Source organism: Mustelus asterias, chromosome 7 (assembly GCF_964213995.1).
Source record: "Mustelus asterias chromosome 7, sMusAst1.hap1.1, whole genome shotgun sequence".
NCBI lineage: Eukaryota > Metazoa > Chordata > Chondrichthyes > Carcharhiniformes > Triakidae > Mustelus > Mustelus asterias.
Window position 1 is genome coordinate 24576799 of NC_135807.1, and position 24045 is coordinate 24600843.

Below are 24045 nucleotides of genomic sequence, written 5' to 3' on the forward strand. Positions count from 1 at the left end.
AGACAATGAATTTCACAGTCATTCTCGCAGTAGAAATGAAGTAGAAGGAGGAGATCAGTTGAGTCTTGGCTTCACCGCAAGGAGGAAATGAAATAACTCCACAGTGACCGGTGTCCCTTCACCAGATTCCCTTTATTTACAAATTCTATTCCACTCCTCGGAGTGCTTTAGGACCAAAGTCAAAATCAGGAGTGCTAGTGGACCTGACGTTGCTGTATTTATGTACAGCTGAGGCTCCCTGATTGGGCTGGCGATTAAGGCCTCAATAAGGGACATCTTTTTGTGTTCAACCAAATGAACGCCATCAAATTAATTTAGGGACAGCTGAAAAGGGGCAGCTCCCTCAAAGGAGGGGAACCACCCGAAACAAAAGACAAAGCAGAAAGGAAGCTTAAAACATCAAATTAAAATGTGATTAAGGGGGTCAATGATACATCCCAGTCCCTGCAGAGCCCAGCGGGCGTGGAAGGCATCAGCGGTGCCCTCGAACACTGCATGCTCCCTTTCAAGGGACACCCGGCCGCAAATATAGCCGCGGTGGAGCAGACAGTCAGGTTGGATGACCCCGTCGATTGCCCACTGCCTGGACCTGTAGGTGGCAAGCCTTGCCAAGCCCAGGAGCAGGTTCACGAGGAGAGGCCTCAATCGGGGAGTTCATACTCTAAGAGGCCAATCTCATTGAAGTCATTGCAGGAAGAAGAGTAGGTAAGGTTTTTTTTTGAAAGTTGAGAAATGACTAACAGTGAAAAGTGACAGTAATATTTGAGCACTGAAGTACTTCAACACATCACCCTTTCCCATTCTAGAAGAGCAGGACATTATCACAATCCGAGGGTTCTGTTACATTTTCTCTGGGCCAACGATGGGTGATTAATGGAGCAGATGACAGCAGAAACCAGCACAAGGTGACTTTCAATCAGTAAGCTATGCTGCTGCTTAAACTTTAAAAGAAAATGACAGCAAAAGAACAGCTTGCCTTTGGCCGAAGTGCAACAACATTTTGAGGGAAGGAAGGAGAGAGAGAGTTGTACGCTTATTTCAAGTTATTTTCTCTTCTTTTAAGTTTCAGAACTGAATGGGGAATGGATTTTGGCGAGAATTTAGATATGAATCATGGAATTTTATAGCAAAGGAAAATATATTTTGGCCCTTTTTTTGCTTGTACCACATCTCTGAAAGAACTATGCACTTAGTTCCATCTTCCTGTCATTTCTACATACCCCGTTAAATCATAGAATCACCAAAACCCTACAGTGCACAAGGAGGTCATTTAACCCATTGAGTCTGTACTGACAATAATCCCACCCAGGCCCTTTCCCATAATCCCACATATTTACCCCACTAATCTCTCTAACCTACGCATCCCAGGACATTAAGGGGCAATTTAGTATGGCCAATCCACTGAACCTGCACATTTTTGAACTGGGAGGAAACCGGAGCACTCGGAGGAAACCCACGCAGACACGGCGAGAACATGCAAACTCCACACAGACAGTGACCCAAGCCGGGAATCGGGCCCAGTTCTCTGGAGCCGTGAGGCAGCAATGCTAACCGCTGTGTCATCATGCCGCCCACGGTGGCACAATGGTTAGCACTGCTGCCTCACAGCTCCACTGTGTTGTTAACCACAATGTTGTTTGTCCAATATTTACATCCATTCAATTTTGAAAGCAGGAAAGGATTCTGTTTGGTCTTGAATATCTTAGCAACTGTCCCAAACATTGTACTTTGTTAAAAAGATATTGGCCAGAATATGACAGCCCACTAAACCCCGTCGCATTTTCCCATCCCGCTGCAGTGATAGGAGATTTGGCTGGGTGCCAAATTCACCGACCTCGCTGCAGCCGGAGCGTGGTGGGACTGGCCGGAATGATTGCACACATTTAATTTATGCCCTCAAGTTGCTGATCCTTGCTCTTCTTTAATGCTCGGGGGATGCTGGCATAGTGGTAGTGTTGCTGGATTAGCAATCCAGAGACCCAGGCTAATAGGAATTTAGGAGTAAGCCATTTGACCCTTCAAGTCTGCTCCATCATTCATTAAGATCATGGCTGATCTGGTTGTGGTCTCAGCTGCACTTTCCTGGCTGTCCCTCACCCCCGCATCACCCTTGAATGTCCTGGGAACATGGGCTCAAATCCCACCAGGGCAGCTGGTGACATTTGAATTTGGCCAGTAAATCTGGAATCTAAAGTTAGTCTCAGTAAAGTTGCGTATGAAATCTATCATCAATTGTCAATAAAAAACCCCATCTGGTTCATGCATGTCCTTTAAAAAAAAGGGTTGTTGTAGTGGGGGAGCTTAATTTCCCTGGTATAGACTGGAAAGTGCTGAGAGCTGGGGTTCCGGACGGGGAGGAATTTGTAAAATGCATACTGGAAGGTTTTTTGGAACAGTATGTAGAAACAGAGAAAAACTACAGCACAAACAGGCCCTTTGGCCCACAAGTTGTGCCGAACGCATCCCTACCTTCTAGACCTACCTATAACCCTCCATCCTATTAAGCTCCATGTACTCATGTAGATAGCCCGACTAGAGAGGGGGCTATCCTGGACCTAGTTCTGGGAAATGAGCCCGGTCAGGTCGTCAAATTTTCGGTAGGAAAACATGTGGCAAATAGTGACCACAACTCTGTTAACTTTAGGATAGCAATGGACAAGAATGAGTGCTGTCCTACGGGCAGGGTGCTAAATTGGGGGAAGGCTAACTATAGCCGGATTAGGCAGGAATTGATGGACGTTGATTGGGAGAGGATGTTTGAGGGTAAGTCCACGTCTGGCATGTGGGAGTCTTTTAAGGAACAATTGATAAGGCTGCAGGATAGGCATGTGCCTGTAAAAAGGAAAGATAGGAAAGGTAGGATTCAAGAGCCGTGGATAACCAGGGAAATTGAGGACCTGATTAAAATGAAAAGGGAGGCATACGTTAAGTCCAGGCAACTGAAAACAGATGGAGCTCTGAAGGAATACAGAGAGAGTAGGAAAAAACTCAAACGGGGAGTTAGAAGGGCAAAAAGAGGTCATGAGATGTTCTTGGCAGGCAGGATTAAGGAGAATCCTAAGGCATTCTATTCATACGTTAGGAGCAAAAGAGTTCTCCGGGACAAAGGAGGGGAATTATGCTTAGAACCCAAGGGAATTGGGGAGATCCTAAATGAATACTTTGCATCGGTATTCACGAAGGAGAGGGACGTGTTAACCGGGAGTGTCTCGGAGGGAGGTGTTGACCCGTTAGAGAAAATCTCCATTACAAGGGAGGAAGTGTTCAGTTTTTTAGGGAACATTAAAACTGACAAAGCCCCAGGGCCTGATGGCATTGTTGTTTAAGAAGGGTAGCAGGGATAATCCGGGAAATTATAGGCCAGTGAGCTTGACGTCCGTGGTAGGGAAGTTGTTGGAGAGGATTCTTAGAGACAGGATGTATGTGCATTTAGAATGGAACAATCTCATTAGTGACAGACAGCATGGTTTTGTAAGAGGGAGGTTGTGCCTTACAAATTTGGTGGAGTTTTTTGAGGAAGTGACAAAAACGGTTGACGAAGGAAGGGCTGTGGATGTCATCTATATGGATTTCAGTAAGGCATTTGACAAAGTCCCACATGGCAGGTTGGTTAAGAAGGTTAAGGCTCATGGGATACAAGGAGAAGTGGCTAGATGGGTGGAGAACTGGCTTGGCCATAGGAGACAGAGGGTAGTGGTCGAAGGGTCTTTTTCCGGCTGGAGGTCTGTGACCAGTGGTGTCTGACGAAGGAGCAGCGCTCCGAAAGCTAATGGTATTTGCTACCAAATAAACCTGTTGGACTTTAACCTGGTGTTGTTAAAACTCTTACCAGTGGTGTTCCGCAGGGCTCTGTACTGGGACCTCTGCGATTTGTGATATATATAAATGATTTGGAAGAAGGTGCAACTGGTGTTATCAGCAAGTTTGCGGATGACACAAAGATGACTGGACTTGCGGATAGCGATGAGCATTGTCGGGCAATACAGCAGGATATCGATAGGCTGGAAAATTGGGCGGAGAGGTGGCAGATGGAATTTAATCCAGATAAATGCGAAGTGATGCATATTGGAAGAAATAATGTAGGGAGGAGTTATACAATAAATGGCAGAGCCATTAAGAGTATAGAAACACAGAGGGACCTAGATGTGCAAGTCCACAAATCCTTGAAGGTGGCAACACAGGTGGAGAAGGTGGTGATGAAGGCATATGGTATGCTTGCCTTTATAGGACGGGGTCTAGAGTATAAAAGCTGGAGTCTGATGATGCAGCTGTATAGAACGCTGGTAAGGCCACATTTGGAGTACTGCGTCCAGTTCTGGTCGCCGCACTACCAGAAGGACATGGAGGTGTTAGAGATAGTGCAGAGAAGGTTTACCAGGATGTTGCCTGGTATGGAGGGTCTTAGCTATGAGGAGAGATTGGGTAAACTGGGCTTGTTCTCCCTGGAAAAACGGAAACTAGGGCCAGACTCTTCCCAGCCCTATGGAGATGGCTTTGTCAGCAGACAAGAGAGCCTACAACCACCCTCCGATCAACTGCCATCAAGCTGCCTTCTCAGTGTTGCTGAGCTCTGGACACAGCTCTTGGTAAAATTTCAATACATTGCCAAAATTTTGAATCATTGCCCTCTTTAGTAGTTTAATTGGCTACTCACTGTTCGCAGTCAAGTAGTTATTGCTACTGAGAGCCTGCTGCTTGGAGAAGACTAGAGAGGCAGGAACACGCCTTCATGTGCGGCATTTCAAATTTCCATATTTGCCGCCGTGCTCTCTTGTCTGCTGCCAAAGCCATCTCCACAGGGCTGGGAAGAGTCTGGCCCTAGTTTCCCTATTGCCTCATTACCAGTGATTTGTTTCTGTCTCCTCTACATTTCTCACAGTACTTCAATTTCACATGACTGTCAGGGACTCGCCACTCAGAGGCAACAGGGTAATGATCAGGTGAAAGGTTTTTTTTATTTTGCTTCTCCTCAGCAAAAAGATGCTATAGCCTCCACATGGTGTTTTAAAAATCATGTTTAGCTATTGTGCTACAGATTATGCTCCATGTTAGGCCTTTTAAGAAACTTCTGCACGCTGTGTACCTCACCTCCTGTACAGAGACAGCAACCAGCTCCTAAGGGAGATGTCAGACATCTGACTGGAGAATGAAGCAATTTTCCGTTTATATCTTCCAGCCTTATCCTTGACTAGTTTTTTTTTTCATTTGTGGGGCATGGACATCACTGGCTGGCCTGAATTTATTACCCATCCCTAGTTGCCCTTGAAATTGAGTGGCATGCTTGGCCGTTCCAGAGGGCAGTTGAGAATCAACCACATTACTGTGTCACTGGAGTCACATGTAGGCCAGGCCAGATAAGGATGACAGATTTCCTTCCCTAAAGGACATTAGTGAACCAGATGGGTTTTTCTGACAATCAACAGTAGTTCCTGGTCATCAGTAGATTCTTAATTGCAGATATTTTTTGTTGAATTCAAATTTCATCATCTGCCGTGGTGGGATTCGAACTCGGGTCCCCGGAATAGCAGCTGAGTTTCTGGATTAATAGCCTAGCCATAATACCACGAGCGATAACACCACTAGGCCATTGTCTCCCCATCCCACTTTCATCCCAGAATCCGAATAGGGTTAGATGCAGGGTTAAACTTTTGTCCACTCTTGTCCCAACAGTATCCTGCAGATCTAGCTTTTATGTCTTTGTAATATGCCAATGTAACATATCATCTCCTACATCAGCCATCCCATGTCTTAATGTGATGATGAACTCAATATTGAAATAGCAGCTTGATTAGTGTTATGGGCCTACATCTGACAGAAATTAAATTGATACTACCCCAGAATTTAAAATAGGCTGCTATGGCTCGTAGCAGGAGGGAGAGGCTTTTATCCTATCAGTCCAGAATGTATAATTTTAATGTGAAAGACAGAATCCTTTCAAGTCCAGTCCATCATATTTGAGTACCTTACTTGAACCCTGTTGTTTTGTATGCACGAATATTGAGAGCAGTCTTCACTTTGAACGATAATGCAAAACATCGAATGGCACAGTAGCACAATGATTAGCACTGCTGCCTCACAGCAGCAGGGACCTGAATTCAATTCTGGCCTTGGGTGACTGTCTGAGTTTGCCAGCCCTATCGCTGGCCAGCACCACAACCCCGCATCGCAGCTCTTGCCGACCTCTCCACATCACTGATCGCTGGCCTCCCGGATGTTTCTGGGCCAACCTTGATGTTGGCCCGGAAACATCCTGTCCCTGGCCTGCCTCGATTCCCAACTCCCCCCCGACAGTCCCAATTGCCCCAAACCCTCCCCCACCCGGCAGTCCCAATTGCCCCTCCCTCTTACCCCCACCAGTCCCGACCACCCCCTCCCTGGCAATCCCCCACCCCACCCCGTTGGCCAGCCCCAATCAGCCCCCTCTGCCATTGACCCCGACTGCAGAGTGGCAGTGGGACCTCCCACCCTCACTCCACCCCACAGGCCCTGCCCCAATAGGCCCTGCCCCACTGCCTTGGCACTGTCTGATGCCTGATTGGCAGTGCCAAGGTGCCCCTTGGGCATTGCCAGTTTGCCCCTTGGGCATTGCCACTTTGCCCATTACAATAGCTCCCGCAAATCTCAATCACAAATTTCTTTGAAAAATATGATTATGTCAGTCACTAATCCTACAGTTTCTTACATTTCATGACCCCCGAAAGGCCCATAGGTAGTTACACAAAAAAAGTACTCACTGGCACTCTTTTTTAGGGACCTCTCCATGTCCCCTCTCTCTTTGAGACCTCTCCCTGTCACTGCCCCGTCCCTGTTCCCTGTCCCTGTCCCTAGTCCCTGAACCCTGTCCTCTGCTTGCAGTCACTTGACCTGGGTTTTCAGGCCATTTTTTGCTTTTTTCTTCCTTAATGCGTAGGGCCCTTCCTCAAAGAACGTTCAAATTGTAAAATGGCACATCTGCAGCCCACTCCCATTTTGTGCATGCGCAAAAGCTCCAAGGTCCATTGGGAGTTGAAGTTCCAGACCTTGGCTCTCAACACCAAGGTAAGTTTATTGCTTTTCACCTGGGCTTGGCTCCTGAGGTCTACCCATGATGGATACTGGGTGAGAAGCTATGTAGGTGGCATGGCAAGTATGACAGACCATGGTGATGGATCGGGAGCACGGAGTTGGTCTTGAGGGCATGAGGGTGGGTAAGGATGAGGGGGTGTGAGGGATGAGAGCCAGGAGAGCCTAGAAGTTCCAAAACGACTGGGACAGAGTCCCAGTTGAAAGTGAGCCTTCTAACCAGCTAATTTAGTCTATCCCTGTGGCCATCTCTGCTCTGCATCCTCTGTCAGTTTAACTCAGTTGGCTGGACAACTGGCCAGTGATACAGAGCAAGAGCAACAGTGTGAGTTCAGTCCTGAATTAGCTGAGGTTATTGATGAAAGCCCTCCTTCTCAACCTTTCCCCTCATCTGAGGTGTGATGATCCTCAGGTTAAATCACCACCAGTCAGCTGTCTCCCTAAAGAGCAGCCTACGGCCATCTGAGACAATGGCAACTTTAATTTTTAAGTTTATTTATTTGTGTCACAAGTCGGCTGACATTAACACTGCAATGAAGTTACTGTCATCCTGGGTCAATGAGGCCAACAGCAACCGCCTTCGCCCCACCCCTACCCTGGAGTGGAAATGATGTATTTTGGGGTTTTTTTTACCGGGTGGGTCCAGTGAGTTGGGAAATTTCCTGACTTGAGCTACCTGCCTTGGTAGCTGGTATACATCTCTGATAATGCAGCACTCCCTCTGCAATGTTGAGTGTCAGCCTAGATTATATGTTCAAGTTTCTGAAGTAGGGCTTGAACAAACACGCTTCCATCTGAGTGACAAGATAGCTATTACTGAGCCATAGCTGACAGCAAATCACAGAGTAAAAGACTAAATGGAAAACTCCTAGCACTCTCCTATCCAGGATCATTACAGCATGGCAAAAATCAAGAAACCTTTTCCATATTCATGAACGTATCTCATTCCCTCAACCCTTTTTCAATCTCAGTATTTGATTGTTAACTGCTCTAAGTATCATCCAATCATAGAATCCCTCCAGTACAGAAGGAGGCCATTCGGCCCATTGAGTCTGTACCGACCACATCCCACCCAGGCCCTATTCCCATAACACCACACAAGTAATCTGAATCCTCTACTCGAACTGAATGCAGTACTTCCAATGGACTTTGGAATGCCATGCAGATTAGCTCATTCACGAGTTTATAATACTGCATTTTGTTCTTTATTCTTTCATGGGATGTGGGTATCGCTGGCAAAACCAACATATGGGGCGGCACAGTGGTACAGTGGTTAGCACTGCTGCCAAGGGCCCGGGTTCGATTCCCGGCTTGGGTCACTGTCTGTGTGAAGTTTGCACATTCTCCCCGTGTTTGCATGGGTTTCCTCCATGTGCTCTGGTTTCCTCCCAAGGTCCAAAGATGTGCAATTTAGGAGGATTGGCCATGCTAAATTGCCCCTTTGTGTCAGGGGGATGAGCTAGGGTAAAAGCAATGGGCTATGGGGATAGGGCCTGGTTGGAATTGTGGTCAGTGCAGACTTGATGGGCCGAATGGCCCTCTTCGGCACTGTAGGATTCTATGATTCCAGTGGATTTTGGAATGCCATGCAGATTACCTCATTAGCTCATAGAGTTTAGAATGCTGTATTTTGATTTTTATTCTTTCATGGGATGTGGGTATTGCTGGCAATGCCAGCATATGTTGCCCATCCTAAATTGTGCTTGAACTGAGTAGCTTGCTTTGCCATTTCAGAGGGCGGTTCAGAGTCAACCACACTGCTGTGGATCTGAAGTCACATGTTAGCCAGCAGACTACCTTCCCTGAAGGACTTTAGTGAATCAGATGGAAATAATTATAGTTGTCATGATCACCATTACTGAGAATAGCTTTATATTCCAGATTTCTTATTAATTCAATTTAAACTCCAGCAAGTGTGCTATGCTGAGATTTTGAACTCACATCCTTAAGGCATTTACCAAGCCCTCTGACTTATTAATGCAGTGATATTACGACTGGGCTGCTCCATAAACTCAATGAGCTCACTCTAATTTCAGTTATTGCACAGTCTGTGAACTGATCTCTTCCAGGGAAAGGGATTTTTATCGTGATGGGTGATAGGTGCCTCATGGACAATGTATCATTTGCAATGTTCCCTTAAAGATGAGCAGTCATGCAGCATCACAGAATTCCAGGTCGCAAATACGTCAACCCCTGTAAGTTACCACAGGTGCGCGGCTGAGCAAAAAGATTAAAGGGCTGCACACAACAAAATGAAAATTGTAGGGGATATTGGCCATGTGACAAAAATGATTGGCGAGGGAAGGGCTGAGGATGTTGTCTACATGGACTTTAGTCAAGCATTTGACAAGGTCCCTCATGGCAGGTTGGTACAAAAGGTTGAATCACATGGGATCAAAGGTGAGCTAGCGAGATGGATTCAGAACTGGCTTGCCCATAGAAGACGGAGGGTAATGGTGGAAAGGTGTTTTTCTGAAAGGAGGTCTGTAAATAGTGTTGTTCTGTAGGGATCAGTGCTGGGACCTCTGTTGTTTGTAATATATATAAATGACTTGGAAGAAAATGTAGCTGGTCTGATCAGCAAGTTTGCTGGAGTTGCAGATAGCGATGAAGATTATCAGAGAATACAGCAGGATATCGATAGGCTGGAAAATTGGGCGGAGAAATGGCAGACAGATTTTAATCTGGACAAATGCGAGGTGATGCATTTTGGTATATCCAATTCAGGGGGAGTTATAAAATAAATGGCAGAACCATCAGGAGCATAGATGCATCGAGAGACCTGGGGGTACAGGTCTACAGATCCTTAAAAGTGGCAGCACAGGTGGAAAAGATGGTGAAGAAAGCATAAGGCATGCTTGCCTTCATCAGCTGGGGCATCGAGTATAAAAGTTGGCAAATTATGTTACAGTTATATAAAACTTTGGTTAGGCCACATTTGGAATACAGTGTACAGTTCTGGTCGCCAAACTACCAGAAGGACGGGGTGGCTTTGGAGAGAGCACAGAAAAGATTTGCCAGGATGTTGTCCGATATGGAGGGTATTAGCTATGAGGAGAGATTGAATAAACTGGGATTGTTCTCTCTGGAAAGACGGAGGCTGAGGGGCAACCTGATAGAAGTGTAAAAAATTATGAGGGGCATAGATAAGGTGAACAGTTCGAAGCTTCTTCCCAGGGCAAAACCGACAATCGCAAGGGGGCACAAGTTCAAGATAAGGGAGGAAAGGCTCAGTAGAGATGCGCGGGGGAAATTTTTTACATAGAGGGTGGTGGGGGCCTGGAATGCAGTGCCAAGTGAGGTGGTTGAGGCAGATTCATTAGCAACATTTAAAACTTATCTGGATAGGCGCATGAACAGGCGGGGTATAGAGGGATATAGGCGGTTGGTCTAGATCGGACATCATAATCGGCACAGGCTTGGTGGGCCGAAGGGCCTTTCCTGTGCTGTACTGTTCTTTGTTCTTTATTCCTCTTTGCTGTTTCAAAACTGAACTTCTCTTTGGAATTTTCCTATGCCCCACCAAACTTCAAATGTTCATGTACAGAACATGATAAAGGTTTTCTTTGGTCACTATCTGTTTGTTCCAAGAAGAGTGTGTTTCTTTCAGTAAGTTTATTGAAATAAAGTTGCCTCGGAAACACTCTCCCCTCTGAATCAGCAGGTTGTACGATTGATCCCCGCTCAGTTATTTGAGCACATAATCAGAATTCACATTACAGTGCAGAACTGAGGCAAATGTGCATTGCTGACCCTTCACATGAAGGGCTGAATTTTCACATTTGAGTCCTCAAGCTGATATCAAGCTGAATCATGGGCCATGGACCCGGACATACGGATGGTGGGTCATCAGCTGTGTCTTCCCGGAGGGGGTCAATTAATGAGTTATCTCCAGGAGCACTGTCCAATTAAGAGTGGTGGCAGCCTGAGGATGTGGGAGAGTCAATTAGAGCAACCAAAATGAAGGGTGGCCATGAAAGAATAAAGAACAAAATTCATTATTATAATCAAGTGAATGAGCTAACCTGCATGACATTCCAAGGCCCACTGGAAGCACTGCATTCAGTTTGTATAGAGGTTTGAGATTACTTAACGCAGTTAACAATCTAATGCTGAGAGCAGATTGGAAAGGGTGAAGGGAATGAATGCCGTGTGCTGCTGAGGTGAATGGCGAAGGAGTGGGTGGTTTACGATGGAGATGCAGCACAGTGACACAGTGGCTAGCATTGTTGCCTTACAGTGCCAGGGACCTGGCTTGTGTCACTGTGTGGAGTCTGCACGTTCTCCCCATGTCTGCATGGGTTTCTTTCGGGTGCTCCAGTTTCCTCCCATAGTCCAAAAGATGTGCTGGTTCGGTGCATTGGCCATGCTAAATTCTCCCTCGGTGTACCCGAGCAGGTGCCAGAATGTGGCGACTGGAAGATTTTCACAGTAACTTCATTGCAGTGTTAACGTAAGCCTACTTGTGACACGAATAAATAAATATTGCATTCAATTCTGGTCACCCCACTTTAGGAAGGATGGAAAAGGTTCTTGAGAGGGTGCAGTGGAGATATAGTAGAATGGTTTCAGGGATAAAGGATTAAGCAAGAATATATTTTGGAGAAGGTGGCATTGTTCTCCTTGGAGCAAAGGAGTTGAGGAGAGATTTGATGCAGATGTACAAGATTATGACAAGTTTAGGTAGGTTAGAAAATGAATTCCATGTTCCCATTAACTGATGATATGAGGACTAGGGGACACAGGTTTTGAACAAGAGGTGCAGGTCGAATGAGAAGATTAACTTTTTTATGTGGCGAGTGGTAATGATCTGGAAGCAAAGGTGATCAATGATTTCAAAAGGATTTGGATGGACATTTGAAGGAAATACATTTTCAGGGCTATGGGGATTGAGCAGAAGAATGTGACTGATTGGTTCGCTCTACAAAGAACCAGTGTGGTCATGGTTGGCTGAATGGTCTCCTTCTGTGCTATTAATAAGAAGTGAATGACTATTTTTAACCATAGTATTTCATAATTTATTTTCAGGGTAGGTGTATTGGCAACTAGACCAGCATTAATTGCCCATCCCCAGCTGCAGTAGAGAAAGTGATGGTGAGCCTTCTACTTGAACTATATCAGTCCATATAGGAAAGGCATTTGACCTGGGTTTTTGACCTAGCAATAATGAGGGAACAGTGATGTATGTTCAAGCTGCTATGATGTTTAACCATGGCTACAAGTGCAGGACATAGTCCGGGATCACACGTGGCTCACCTACTGGCCCTTCTACAGCACTCATAAGAGCTCAACATTCTCCAGGTTGTTTGATTGATTGATGGAGTGAGCACTGGTTTCCACAACCATTTTATTCATCACCAGCACACCTAGATACAATACATCCCCCAATATTGTTTGATCCCCTTAGTCGCAAGAGCTATATCTAACTCCTTGAAAACATATAATGTTTTGGCTTCAACTGCTTCCCATCAACATGATGGAGGGCGGCACGGTGGAATAGTGGTTAGCACTGCTGCCTCACAGCACCAGGGGCCTGGATTCGATTCCCGGCTTGGGTCACTGTTCATGTGGAGTTTGCACGTTCTCCCTGTGTCTGCGTGGGTTTCCTCCAGGTGCTCCGGTTTCCTCCCACAGTCCAAAAGATGTGCTGGTTAGGTACATTGACCTGAACAGACACCAGAGTGTGGCAGCTCAGAGATTTTCTCAGTAACTTCATTGCAGTGTCAATGTGAGCCTTACCTGTGACTGATAAATAATCTTTAACTTTATCCCAGGGTTACCATTGACCAGAAATATGAATGGACTAGCCATATAAATACAGTGGCTACAAAAGCAGATCAAAGGCTAGGAATCCTGTGGTGAGTAACTCACCTCCTGACCCCAAAGCCTGTCCACAGTATACGAGGCACATGTCAGGAGTGTGATGGAATACTTTTCCTATGCCTGGATGTGTGCAGTTCCAACAATACTTATGAAGGTTGACACCTTCCAGGACAAAGCAGCACACTTGATTGGCACAACATCCACAAACATCCCCTCCCTCCACCACCAATGCACAGTGGCACAGAAGAAGGCACCTCTCAGCAAGAGCAATAAATGAAAATTTGTCACTGTTGTCTACATTCCAGGTATAAACATAAAAATAGTCCATCTGCTTAGCTTAAGGGGGAAGGCATTTTACTCTTTGAAGGAAGATAAAGTATTTCCCTCACAAACCTCCTCAACCTCTTTGAAGTGGTGGCATTCTAAGTGATTGTGGCATTCTATGACACAGTGTGCCTTGATTTCCATTTGATAATGTTCCACACACAAAAATACTATCATCTAAGCTTCAAGTTCTAAGGATTCAGCATTAGCTTGGCACTGGTTAAGAAAATGGCTAAAGGGTGGATGACAACAAGTGCTGGCCAGGGCATTAGTCATCGTGCGGATGCGGAAGGTTCTGAGTGGGATTGCACATCCAACAAGCCTTCTGACATGTTGGAACTGTGACTGTTTCTCATTTACATCCATTAGATTCAGCAACAGTGCAAATGATTCATAACTGCAAAGTATGAAGGCAGTGAAATGAAAGTTGGCAGCCTACAGACTGCACAAGGATTTGGACAAAATGTTCATGAATCTGATAGTTGATGCTATCTAACATAACTATTCCTGCAGCACTGGCTCCATTGATGCTTCTGGAGTCTTTTTTAAAAGTGTCATTTGGAAAACTTGGACTGGATTTTGGAATGCAAACCGCTAAGGGAAAGCATTATTGTGAGAGAAGATTTTAAAGTGTGTTTTTGGGACTTGAGTTTGGAGACTCTTGTGTGACAATCAATTTTGGGGGCGAGTTCTGAGGAGAAACCCACAGAATGGGTGTTCAGAATGGAATGCATGTATTTGGCCACAGTCATCTTGTATACGTCAAAGGGACTTTGGCCGGAATTTTACCTGCACGCGCGCACTGATTCCAAAGGAGAGGGAGACTCGGAGAGTGGCATTCTCCGTTGGCCTCGGGTGGGATCGTACGAACCTCAGGCGGATGTCCCGGTAAATGAGACTGTTGTCGTTTAAGATATATTTTGTAATCCATGTTAATCTTAAAATCTCTGTATAATTTTTAAGCTAAGGGGAGAGTAAAGGAGTATTTTATCATAATCCAATTTTTTCATAATTTCTTTTTGTTAAAACTAAATAGTGGTCCTACAACTCTGTTAGAACCATAGAAAATTACAGCTCAGAAACAGGATTTTTGGCCCTTCTTGTCTGTGCCAAACCATTTTTTGCCTAGTCCCACTGACCTGCATTTGGACCATATCCCTCCACACCCCTCTCATCCATGAACACGTCCAAGTTTTTCTTAAATGTTAAAAGTGTTTACCACTTTATCCGGCAGCTCATTCCACACTCCCACCACTCTCTGCGTGAAGAAGCCCCCCCTAATATTCCCTTTGAACTTTTCTCCTTTCACCCTTAACCCATGCCCTCTGGTTTTTTTCTCCCCTAGCCTCAGCGGAAAAAGCCTGCTTGCATTCACTCTATCTATATCCATCAAAATCTTATACACCTCTATCAAATCTCCCCTCAATCTTCTACGCTCCAGAGAATAAAGTCCCAACCTATTCAATCTCTCTCTGTAACTCAGCTTCTCAAGTCCCGGCAACATCCTTGTGAACCTTCTCTGCACTCTTTCAACCTTATTTACATCCTTCCTGTAACTAGGTGACCAAAACTGTACACAATACTCCAAATTCGGCCTCACCAATGCCTTATATAACCTTACCATAACACTCCAACTTTTATACTCGATACTCCGATTTATAAAGGCCAATGTACCAAAGGCACTCTTTACGACCTTATCCACCTGTGACGTCACTTTTAGGGAATTCTGTACCTGTATTCCCAGATCCCTCTGTTCAACTGCACTCTTCAGAGTCCTACCATTTACCCTGTACGTTCTACTTTGGTTTGTTCCTCCATGTTTTATGAAAAAAGTAAAATTTTATGGTCTTTTGAGCCAGAATTCCATTCTGGAATCTTCCAGTGCAGTTATTACATCAACTGGAATTGTAACATCTAGTACATTCCACCTTCATGTGACAGTGCTGAGACAGACCTGAACATCATTCTGGATTCAGAGACTGAATCATGGTCCCCACCCTGTTTATCGAGGCATCACCCTCGACAAAACCCTCACGTACAAACAGCACCTCATCAGAATAGCGGAAAGACCCTGAGGACCTCTGCTCTTGCCCATATTTACTCAACTGCAGAATACTATGCCCGGTATAATACCAAGCTTCCTGCACCAAACTTAGCAATGTGCAACTCAACTCAACAACACGCACCATCACAGATACTTTTTGACCAACTTATCTCCCCTGCCCTGAGCAACATTACCCCCCCTCTTCCCACATCAGGAGGATAACTGCAAATGACAAACTATTGGAGGTCTACTCAATCCGAGCCTGCCCTCGTTCAATGATCTCTTCAACACACCAGTAGAATGACTTCCTTTATGCTGCTCCATATAGTTAAACGCATCGCGCTGAGGAGTAACCGCTGAGGACCGAAGGCAGGAGAATTGTCAGGAGAAAATATCCACACAAAACCATTCTCTGTTTGTAGTCCCCACTGCTGTCATCTGGCTTTGATTTCCCACAGCGGCTGTGGTTGAGGACTCTGGGTCTGTACTCGTTGGAGTTTAGAAGGATGAGGGGGGATCTTATTGATACTGCGAGGCCTAGATAGAGTAGACGCGGAGAAGATGTTTCCACTTGTAGGAAAAACTAGAACCAAAGGGCACAACCTCAGGCTAAAGGGACAATCCTTTAAAACAGATATGAGGAGGAATCTGTTCAGCTAGAGAGTGGTGAATCTGTGGAACTCTTTGCAGCTGAAGGCTGTGGAGGCAGGGTCATTGAGAGGCAGAGATAGATAGGTTCTTGATTAATAAGGGGATCAGGGGTTATAGGGAGAAGGCAGGAGAATGGGTTGAGAAAAATATCAGCCATGATTGAATGGTGAAGCAGATTTGATGGCCAGAATGGCCTAATTCTGCTCCTATGTCTCATGGTCTTTTGGATGTGGGCCCTTGTAAACTGTTTCTAGGCTGGTCAAGGTTCCGTGCAGCCACCCAGAATCAGTGGAGTCACCAAGACCATGCAGCCTGCAGCTGTGGTGTGGTCAAAACAATAATTTACATCGTTGAGGTGTTTCCATCAAGTAAATTTGAAGGCAGGCAACCTAGCCACCGATGAGGCTCTTGTTTAGTTCTGGGACTATGCACACGCCAGATAAATAAAAGTGGAAACAAAGCATGTTGGCCATGAAATCGAGGTAAACAATTTTTAACTCATTTCAATTTAAAAAAAAATCTTGTTGCTATTTTTAATGTAACTTTGGTTTAGCTCGCATGAAAGTAGTTGGTATCAATGCTAATAATTTGAACCAAAAAACCTTTCAGGAGTTAGCAATAAATTTTCACGAGACATTTGTCCAAAGATTTAGCACTATGCCTAAAACAGTATGATGGCTTGCTAAAAAGCATATTTTTTGTTGCACAGACACCTTTATTAATAAAAAATTATGTTCATATAAATAGGGGAAGTGTTTCTTTAAAAGTCTGATGTCGAAAATTGAACAAAACGGGCCGTTACTTTGACCTCATGGAGTGCATTCTGGGAAGAATCATGCTACTAAGACCAATTCAATGAACTTGCTCATAATAATCATATTCCTCTCTCTTTGATCACCAACCATTTGTGCAGCTGTGCTGCAAATCATAGAAAATATTATACATTGCCGTAAACATTGTACATTTGGTTCCTAAAATGCAGTTCATTGGGGAAAAGTAATGGCCTTGGAAAGGGTGAAAAATACAATATTCTAAGTTGATTTTCTCTGTAATGTGAGTCCATGTATTCTATATACTTGGCTGTTAATTTTGTTTTCCTGAATCAACTATTGATTTAATAAAATGAAAAGTGTATGGCAGAGTTCCATTCTCGACTGTTACAGCGAGACTGTTTATTCAGATCCAATCTCCATTTGCAGCTTATTCAGACAGGAGAACATAATGTGGAGAGGATATATTTGGTAACATTCATGAGGCAGGTGGTGCATTTCAGATTGGATTTAAGGATGAGAAGAGGTCATTCAGTCCCTCCAGCCAGCAGTGCCAACGAAGGTCCTCTCTTAGAACCAGAACTGTTTATTTCTCATTTCCTTTTTTGCACTGTGCCAGCTCAGTGCCATCTACAAAATGCACTGAGTGAATTCTTCACATCGATCTTCATAAAAGAAGACTGTGGACAAATTTTGGATCCTGTTATTCTGGCTCTGAAACCTACAACATAAGTACAGGTCAATAAAACATCTGTTATGAAGAAACTAAAAGAATTAAATGCCTAGAGGCCATCTGTGCATCACATGAATTCATATAAATACTCCATAGGATTGGTCATATCACTTTACAGAACTTAATTTCTATTGACCTTATGCAGTGAAAGATTTTTTTTTCTTTGTGTGGCATACAACAAAAACTCAGATTAATATCTATACCACAGAATGGTGTGGCACAGTGGGGTGGCACGGTGGCACAGTGGTTAGCACTGCTGCCTCACAGCGCCCAGGACCGGGATTCGATTCCCGGTTTGGGTCATTGTCTGTGTGGAGTTTGCACGTTCTCCCCATGTCTGCATGGCTTTCCTCCGGGTGCTCCAGTTTCCTCCCACAGTCCGAAAGACGTGCTCATTAGGTGCATTAGCCATGCTAAATTCTCCCTCAGTGTCCCCGAGCATGTGCTGGAGTGTGGCAACTAGGGGTTTTTAACAATAACTTCATTGCAGTGTTAATGCAAGCCTAAAGAACAAAGAACAAAGAAAATTACAGCACAGGAACAGGCCCTTCGGCCCTCCAAGCCTGCACCGACCATGCTGCCCGACTGAACTAAAACCCCCTACCCTTCCGGGGACCATATCCCTCTATTCCCATCCTATTCATGTATTTGTCCAGATGCCCCTTAAAACTCACAATTGTATCTGCTTCCACCACCTCCCCCAGCAGCGAGTTCCAGGCACCCACCACCCTCTGTGTAAAAAACTTGCCTCGTACATCTCCTTAAAACCTTGCCCCTCACACCTTAAACCTATGCCCCCGAGTAATTGACTCTTCCACCCTGGGAAAAAGCTTCTGACTATCCAATCTGCCCATGCCCCTCATAATCTTGTAGACTTCTATCAGGTTGCCCCTCAACTCCGTCATTCCAGTGAAAACAAACCAAATTTCTCCAACCTCTCCTCATAGTTAATGCGCTCCATACCAGGCAACATCCTGGTAAATCTTTTCTGTACCCTCTACAAAGTCTTCACATCCTTCTGGTAGTGTGGTGACCAGAATTGAACACTCTATATTCCAAGTGTGGCCTGACTAAAGTTCTATAAAGCTGTAACATGACTTGCCAATTTTTAAACTCAATGCCCCGGCCGATGAAGGCAAGCATGCCGTATTCCTTCTTGACTACCTTCTCCACCTGTGTTGCCACTTTCAGTGACCTGTGTACCTGTATACCCAGATCCTTCTGCCTATCAATACTCTTAAGGGTTCTGCCATTTACTGTATATTTCCTATCTTTATTAGACCTTCCAACTATGCATTACCTCACATTTGTCCCGAATAAACTCCATCTGCCATCTCCCCACCCAATCCTGCTGTATCCTCTGATGGTCCTCATCGCTGTCCGCAAATCCACCAACCTTTGTGTCGTCCGCAAACTTACTAATCAAACTAGTTACATTTTCCTCCAAATCATTTATATATATTACGAACAGCAAAGGTCCCAGCACTGATCCCTGAGGAATGCCACTTGTCACAGTCCTCCATTCAGAAACACAACCTTCCACTGCTACCCTCTGTCTTCTATGACCGAGCCAGTTCTGTATGCACATTGCCAACTCACCTCTGATCCCATGCAACTTCACCTTCTGCACCAGTCTGCCATGAGGGACAACCTACTTGTGACTAATAAATAAACTTTTTACTTGACAATATTTGTTGACATTTTACAGAAGAGGGCAATACGGAGTGGAGAGCAGACCTGATGCCAAATTTCAGAGGGTGAGATTAGGCAGGTCAAATGATGTGTTTTGAAAATGTGTCTAAAGTTGAGGCAATGAGGAGAGACAGATAATGAGCTGAGGCTTCACCATCACCGGTGAGTTAGAAGGAGAGGAGATGCACAATAGACCAGAATTGGATGGGGTGGAATGTATAGCTAGAGACAGTTGAGGTGATTTTTTTTATTCATTTGTGGGACATGGACGTCACTGACTGGCCAGCATTTATTGTTCATCCCTAGTTGTCCTTGAAACTGAGTGACTTGCTTGGCCATTACAGAGGGCAGTTGAGAGTCCACCACATTGCTGTGGCTCTGGAGTCACATCTGGGCCAGACCGGGTAAGGATGGCAGATTTCCTTCCCTAAAGGACATTAGTGAACCAGATGGGTTTTTCCGACAATTGGCAATGGTTTCATTGTCATCAGTGGATTCTTAATTCCAGATATTTTTTATTGAATTCAAACTCCACCATCTGCCATGGCGGGATTTGAACCCCAGAACATTAGTTGAGTTATGGATTAATAGTCTAGTGATAATACCACCAGGCCATCCCCTCTTTTTTTGATATGATGGGGCAAGGCCATGGATGAACTTCAACCTAGAGAAAAGGATAACTTAATACTCTGACAAGATACTTCTTTATCATAGAATCCTGACAGTGCAGAAGGAGGCCATTCGGCCATCGAGTCTGCACTAACCACAATCCAACCCAGATCCTATTCCCACCTACCCACATATTTACCCCGCTAATCCGCTGACACTAGGGTCAATTTAGCATGGCCAATCAACCTAACCTGCACATCTTTGGACTGTGGGAGGAAACTGGAACACCTGGAGGAAACCCACGCAGACACAGGCAGTGACCCGAAGCCGGAATTGAACCTGGGTACCTGGTGCTGTGAGGCAGCAGTGCTAACCCCTAAATCGTTGGCATGGTGATGCTGCTATTAAAATGGCATTGTGAGATTTTCTAATTCATTCTATTTAAGCACACTCATATAAGAACATGTGGGACAAGAAATTACCATCCAGATAGCCAAGCCTGCTCTTTTCACACAACATCTGTGATGAATTTGACCTCAGGTATTTAAAGTCCTGAAGGAAAGTTTTGAATAAATACTGCCTAATCCTCAAAGATAGCCAAGCAAAACTGCAGAATGAAAAATCCATCCTGTCACCATTATTGAACCTTGGCCCGATGCCCTCCACAGACATGTTTCTGCCTGAGCACAATTGCTGAATGAATGTCACTGAAAACCTGAATCTGTGCACAGTACCGTTTTTGTAGTATCGAAATGATAAGATGAGTACTGATCAATAAAGCACTGATGTGCAAGATCGCTGGCTCCACACACTTCACAGTTGAAACAACATTGCCACTGATACTGGAGATTCTACAGGGGTAGAATGTCTCCACAGAGTTTGTATCCAAATGTTGCTTGGATAACAGCAATCCTTTTGAGCATTGAATTTGCTTTGCAGCTTTCAAATGTCCTTGTGCTTTTGTATCATACAATGCTCCAGAAACACTTTTCTGTAAATTACTGTTATGTTCTCTATGAAGAATGGAAAGTCCACGGTCACGGAACATTCAATCCAATAACTCCAACTCGTACACATTTGTTTGCTGTTTTTCCACCCACTTCCTTAGATCCTCCCCTGTAAGGTACCATTGCCCTGAGGTGGCTGTGCCAAATTTGAGCAACCCCAATCATGGGCATGATATCAGTAGAATAGAGTCATAGAATCCTTACAGTGCGAAGGAAGCCATTTGGCCCATCAAGACTGTACCGACAACAATCCCACTCAGGCCCTTACATATTTACCCTGCTAGTCCTGCCGATGCTAAGGGGCCATTTAGCATGGCCAATCAACCAATGTTTCTGTAGCTCTTGAGGCTAAAAGGATCAAGGGGTATGGGAGGAAAGGTGGATGAGGATATTAAATTTGATGATCAGCCATGATCAAGGTGAATAGTGGAACAGGCTTGAAGGGCTGAATGGCCTACTCCTGCTTCTAGTTTCTATGTTTCTATAACCTAACTGCACATTTTTGGAGTGTGGGAGGAAACCGGAGTACCCGGAGGAAACCCACGCACACACGGGGAGAACATGCAAACTCCACACAGTCACCCGAGGCCGGTATTGAACTCAGGTCCCTGGTGCTTTGAGGCAGCAATGCTAACCACTGTGCCACCGTGCCACCCTGGGCTGAATATTGGACAGCACGACTCCTGTTAAGCCAGCCAAATAAGTAATGACGTTACCAATGGGGCATAATCCACCTACTAGACAATTACATAACTGAAATATAAAGATTGTATTTTACAAAGTTGACCTCCCACAATGGTGTTTCATGCACCAGAAGCTCACATAGGGATTTTGGAAGTGCAGGACATCCATTCAAGTTTATAAATTAAACATTACTCAAGCTCAGCCCCCTGAGCTGGGTGAATTTGTAAATTTTAATATAAAACATGATAGGATATTTTGCTTGTCAAACGCTGAATCCCAAAAATATATTCTTGTGAGAAAGAATCTTATTTTATGTTGCTTTTCATTCTTCAATTCAAATTAGTCCTCCTCTTCCTTTGTTGCCTCCACCTCCACCAGTTGAAATTGAATTTCTTTCATCCTGTAACCCCCTCAAGTTATGCTAATATCTATTGCTTTCCATCAGTTCCTGCTCACACTCTATCAAGGCAGTGGGTTGGATTTTCCAGTTGGAGGTGGGAAACTGGCGGTGCATCTGTTTTTCTGCCAGAAACCCACCTCCAGTGGGTTTGTTGGATTTTCCTGAGGGAGTGAGCTGGTCATTGACATGGAGACAGGTTTCCTGTCCAATTAAAAATTTTGGGGCCAGGAATGGAGCTGGGCTTCAGACAGGGCGGCACGGTGGCACAGTGGTTATCACAGCTGCCTCACTGCTCCAGGGACCTGGGTTCGATTCCCGGCTTGGGTGACTGTCAGTGTGGAGTTTGCATGTTCCCCCCATGTCTGCATTCCTCTGGGTGCTCCGATTTCCTCTGACACTCCAAAGATGTGAGTGTTAGGTGCATTGGCCATGCTAAATTGCCTCTTAGTGTCTCGGGATGCGTAATTTAGAGGGATTAGCGGGGTAAATGTGCCGGGTTATGGGGATAGGGCCTGGGTGGGATTGTTGTCGATGCAGACTCGATGGGCTGAATGGCACTATAGGGTTTCTGTGATTTCTGTGACATCCGTGGTAGCCATCACTGAGGTTGCTGATTGTCCTGAGAGAGACAGTTGATCCCAAAACTTGGCACTGGACCACAGAGAAGCGAGGGGAGCCGGAGGACTGACTCCTGTGAGAGGTAGAAGGGAGATCCTCATTCTGGAGGCTGACAGTAGGGTCACTACAAAGGCAGCATCTGTCTTTGCTTCCAATTCTTCCTCCATCTCTGCCCCTCCAGTTCCTCCTCCCCTATGTGCTGTTGCTTTTTTGGACCTCACCCTCTTCAAGGGCCACACCTCACAGAAGGGCCATGTTAATGGATAGATGAGCAGACCACCATAATGGCTGAGACCCTTGCAGGGGGGTTTTGCAGGAAATCACCTGACCATGCCAGCCACCTCTGAGCTTGTGATGATCCATCAGTTGTGATCCTAATGCATTGTTCAGCATCAGTAAAGAGGGCATCTGTCACTTGGGTGATGCACCAGTGCGCAGTCATGTGTGAGATGCCGTTGAGGTCCAAAGCTGAGATAGATGTCCATGACCATCTGCCTGGAGAGTCATGGTCTCCTTTGGTACTTTTTGAGTTGAGTTGATTTGATTGATTTCGTATTATTGTCACGTGTATTGGTAGAGAATGAAAAGTAATGTTTCTTGCGCACTATACAGACAAAACATACCGTTCATAGAGAAGGAAACGAGAGAGTGCAGAATGTAGTGTTACAGTCACAGCTAAGGTGTAGAGAAAGGTCAATTTAATGCGAGATAGGTCCATTCAAAAGTCTGACAGCTGCAGGGAAGAAGCTGTTCTTGAGTCGGATGGTATGTGCCCTCAGACTTTTGTATCTTTTCCCCGATGGAAGAAGGTGGAAGAGAGTATGTCTGGGGTGCATGGGGTCTTTGATTATGCTGGCTGCTTTTCCGAGGCAGCAGGAAGTGGTGACAGATTCAGTGAGTGGGAGGCTGGCTTGAGTGATGGACTGGGCTTCGTTCATGACCCTTTGTAGTTTCTTGCAGTCTTGGATGGAGCAGGAGCCATACCAAGCTTTGACATATCCAGAAAGAATGCTTCCTATGGTGCATCTGTAAAAGTTGGTGAGAGTCGTAGTGGACATGCCAAATTTCCTTAGTCTTCTGAGAAGATAGAGGTGTTGGTGGGCTTTCTTAACTATAGTGTCGGCATGGGGGGACTAGGACAGGTTGTTGGTGATCTGGACACCTAAAAACCTGAAGCTCTCAACCCTTTCTACTTCATCCCCATTGATGTAGACAGGGGCAGGTTCTCCACTATGCTTAATGTCCAGTTTTCCTCACCTCTGTCTGTAGGTCCTGTGCTCAGGTAGTGTCTTCTTTGCCTTTGTGCCTCTCTTCCCTCTCATAGAATAGAATCATCAAATAGCCACAGTGCAGAAGGAAGCCATTCGGCCCATCAGGTTTTCACTCTCTTCTGGTCTCCTGATTCCTGGCACTCTGCCTGTCCAGTGCAGGTGCTGCCCCTCATCTTCAATGACCTGAGTTTCTGAACGTCCAGGACCCATTATCAAGTACACCTCTACCGGTGCTCAGATGGAGTCTAAATAGCATTTCACACTGTTCCAATGCCCATGAGCTGTTAGGAGGGTGCTGATCCCCTGAGCAGGCAACGTCCAGAATGCTGGATCCTCTCCTGGCCTGTGGTGGGCTAT

General features: G+C 45.2%; 1 protein-coding gene across 1 annotated transcript in view; it reads left to right on the forward strand.

Moving 5' to 3' along the window:
• adgrb1a (adhesion G protein-coupled receptor B1a) overlaps positions 1–24045 on the forward strand; it is a 650625-nt gene that overhangs the window by 123484 nt on the left and 503096 nt on the right. Inside the window, exon 6 of the mRNA XM_078216994.1 lies at positions 3898–3909. Within this exon, the coding sequence (XP_078073120.1) occupies positions 3898–3909 (12 nt within the window). The remainder of the gene's footprint in view (positions 1–3897; positions 3910–24045) is intronic.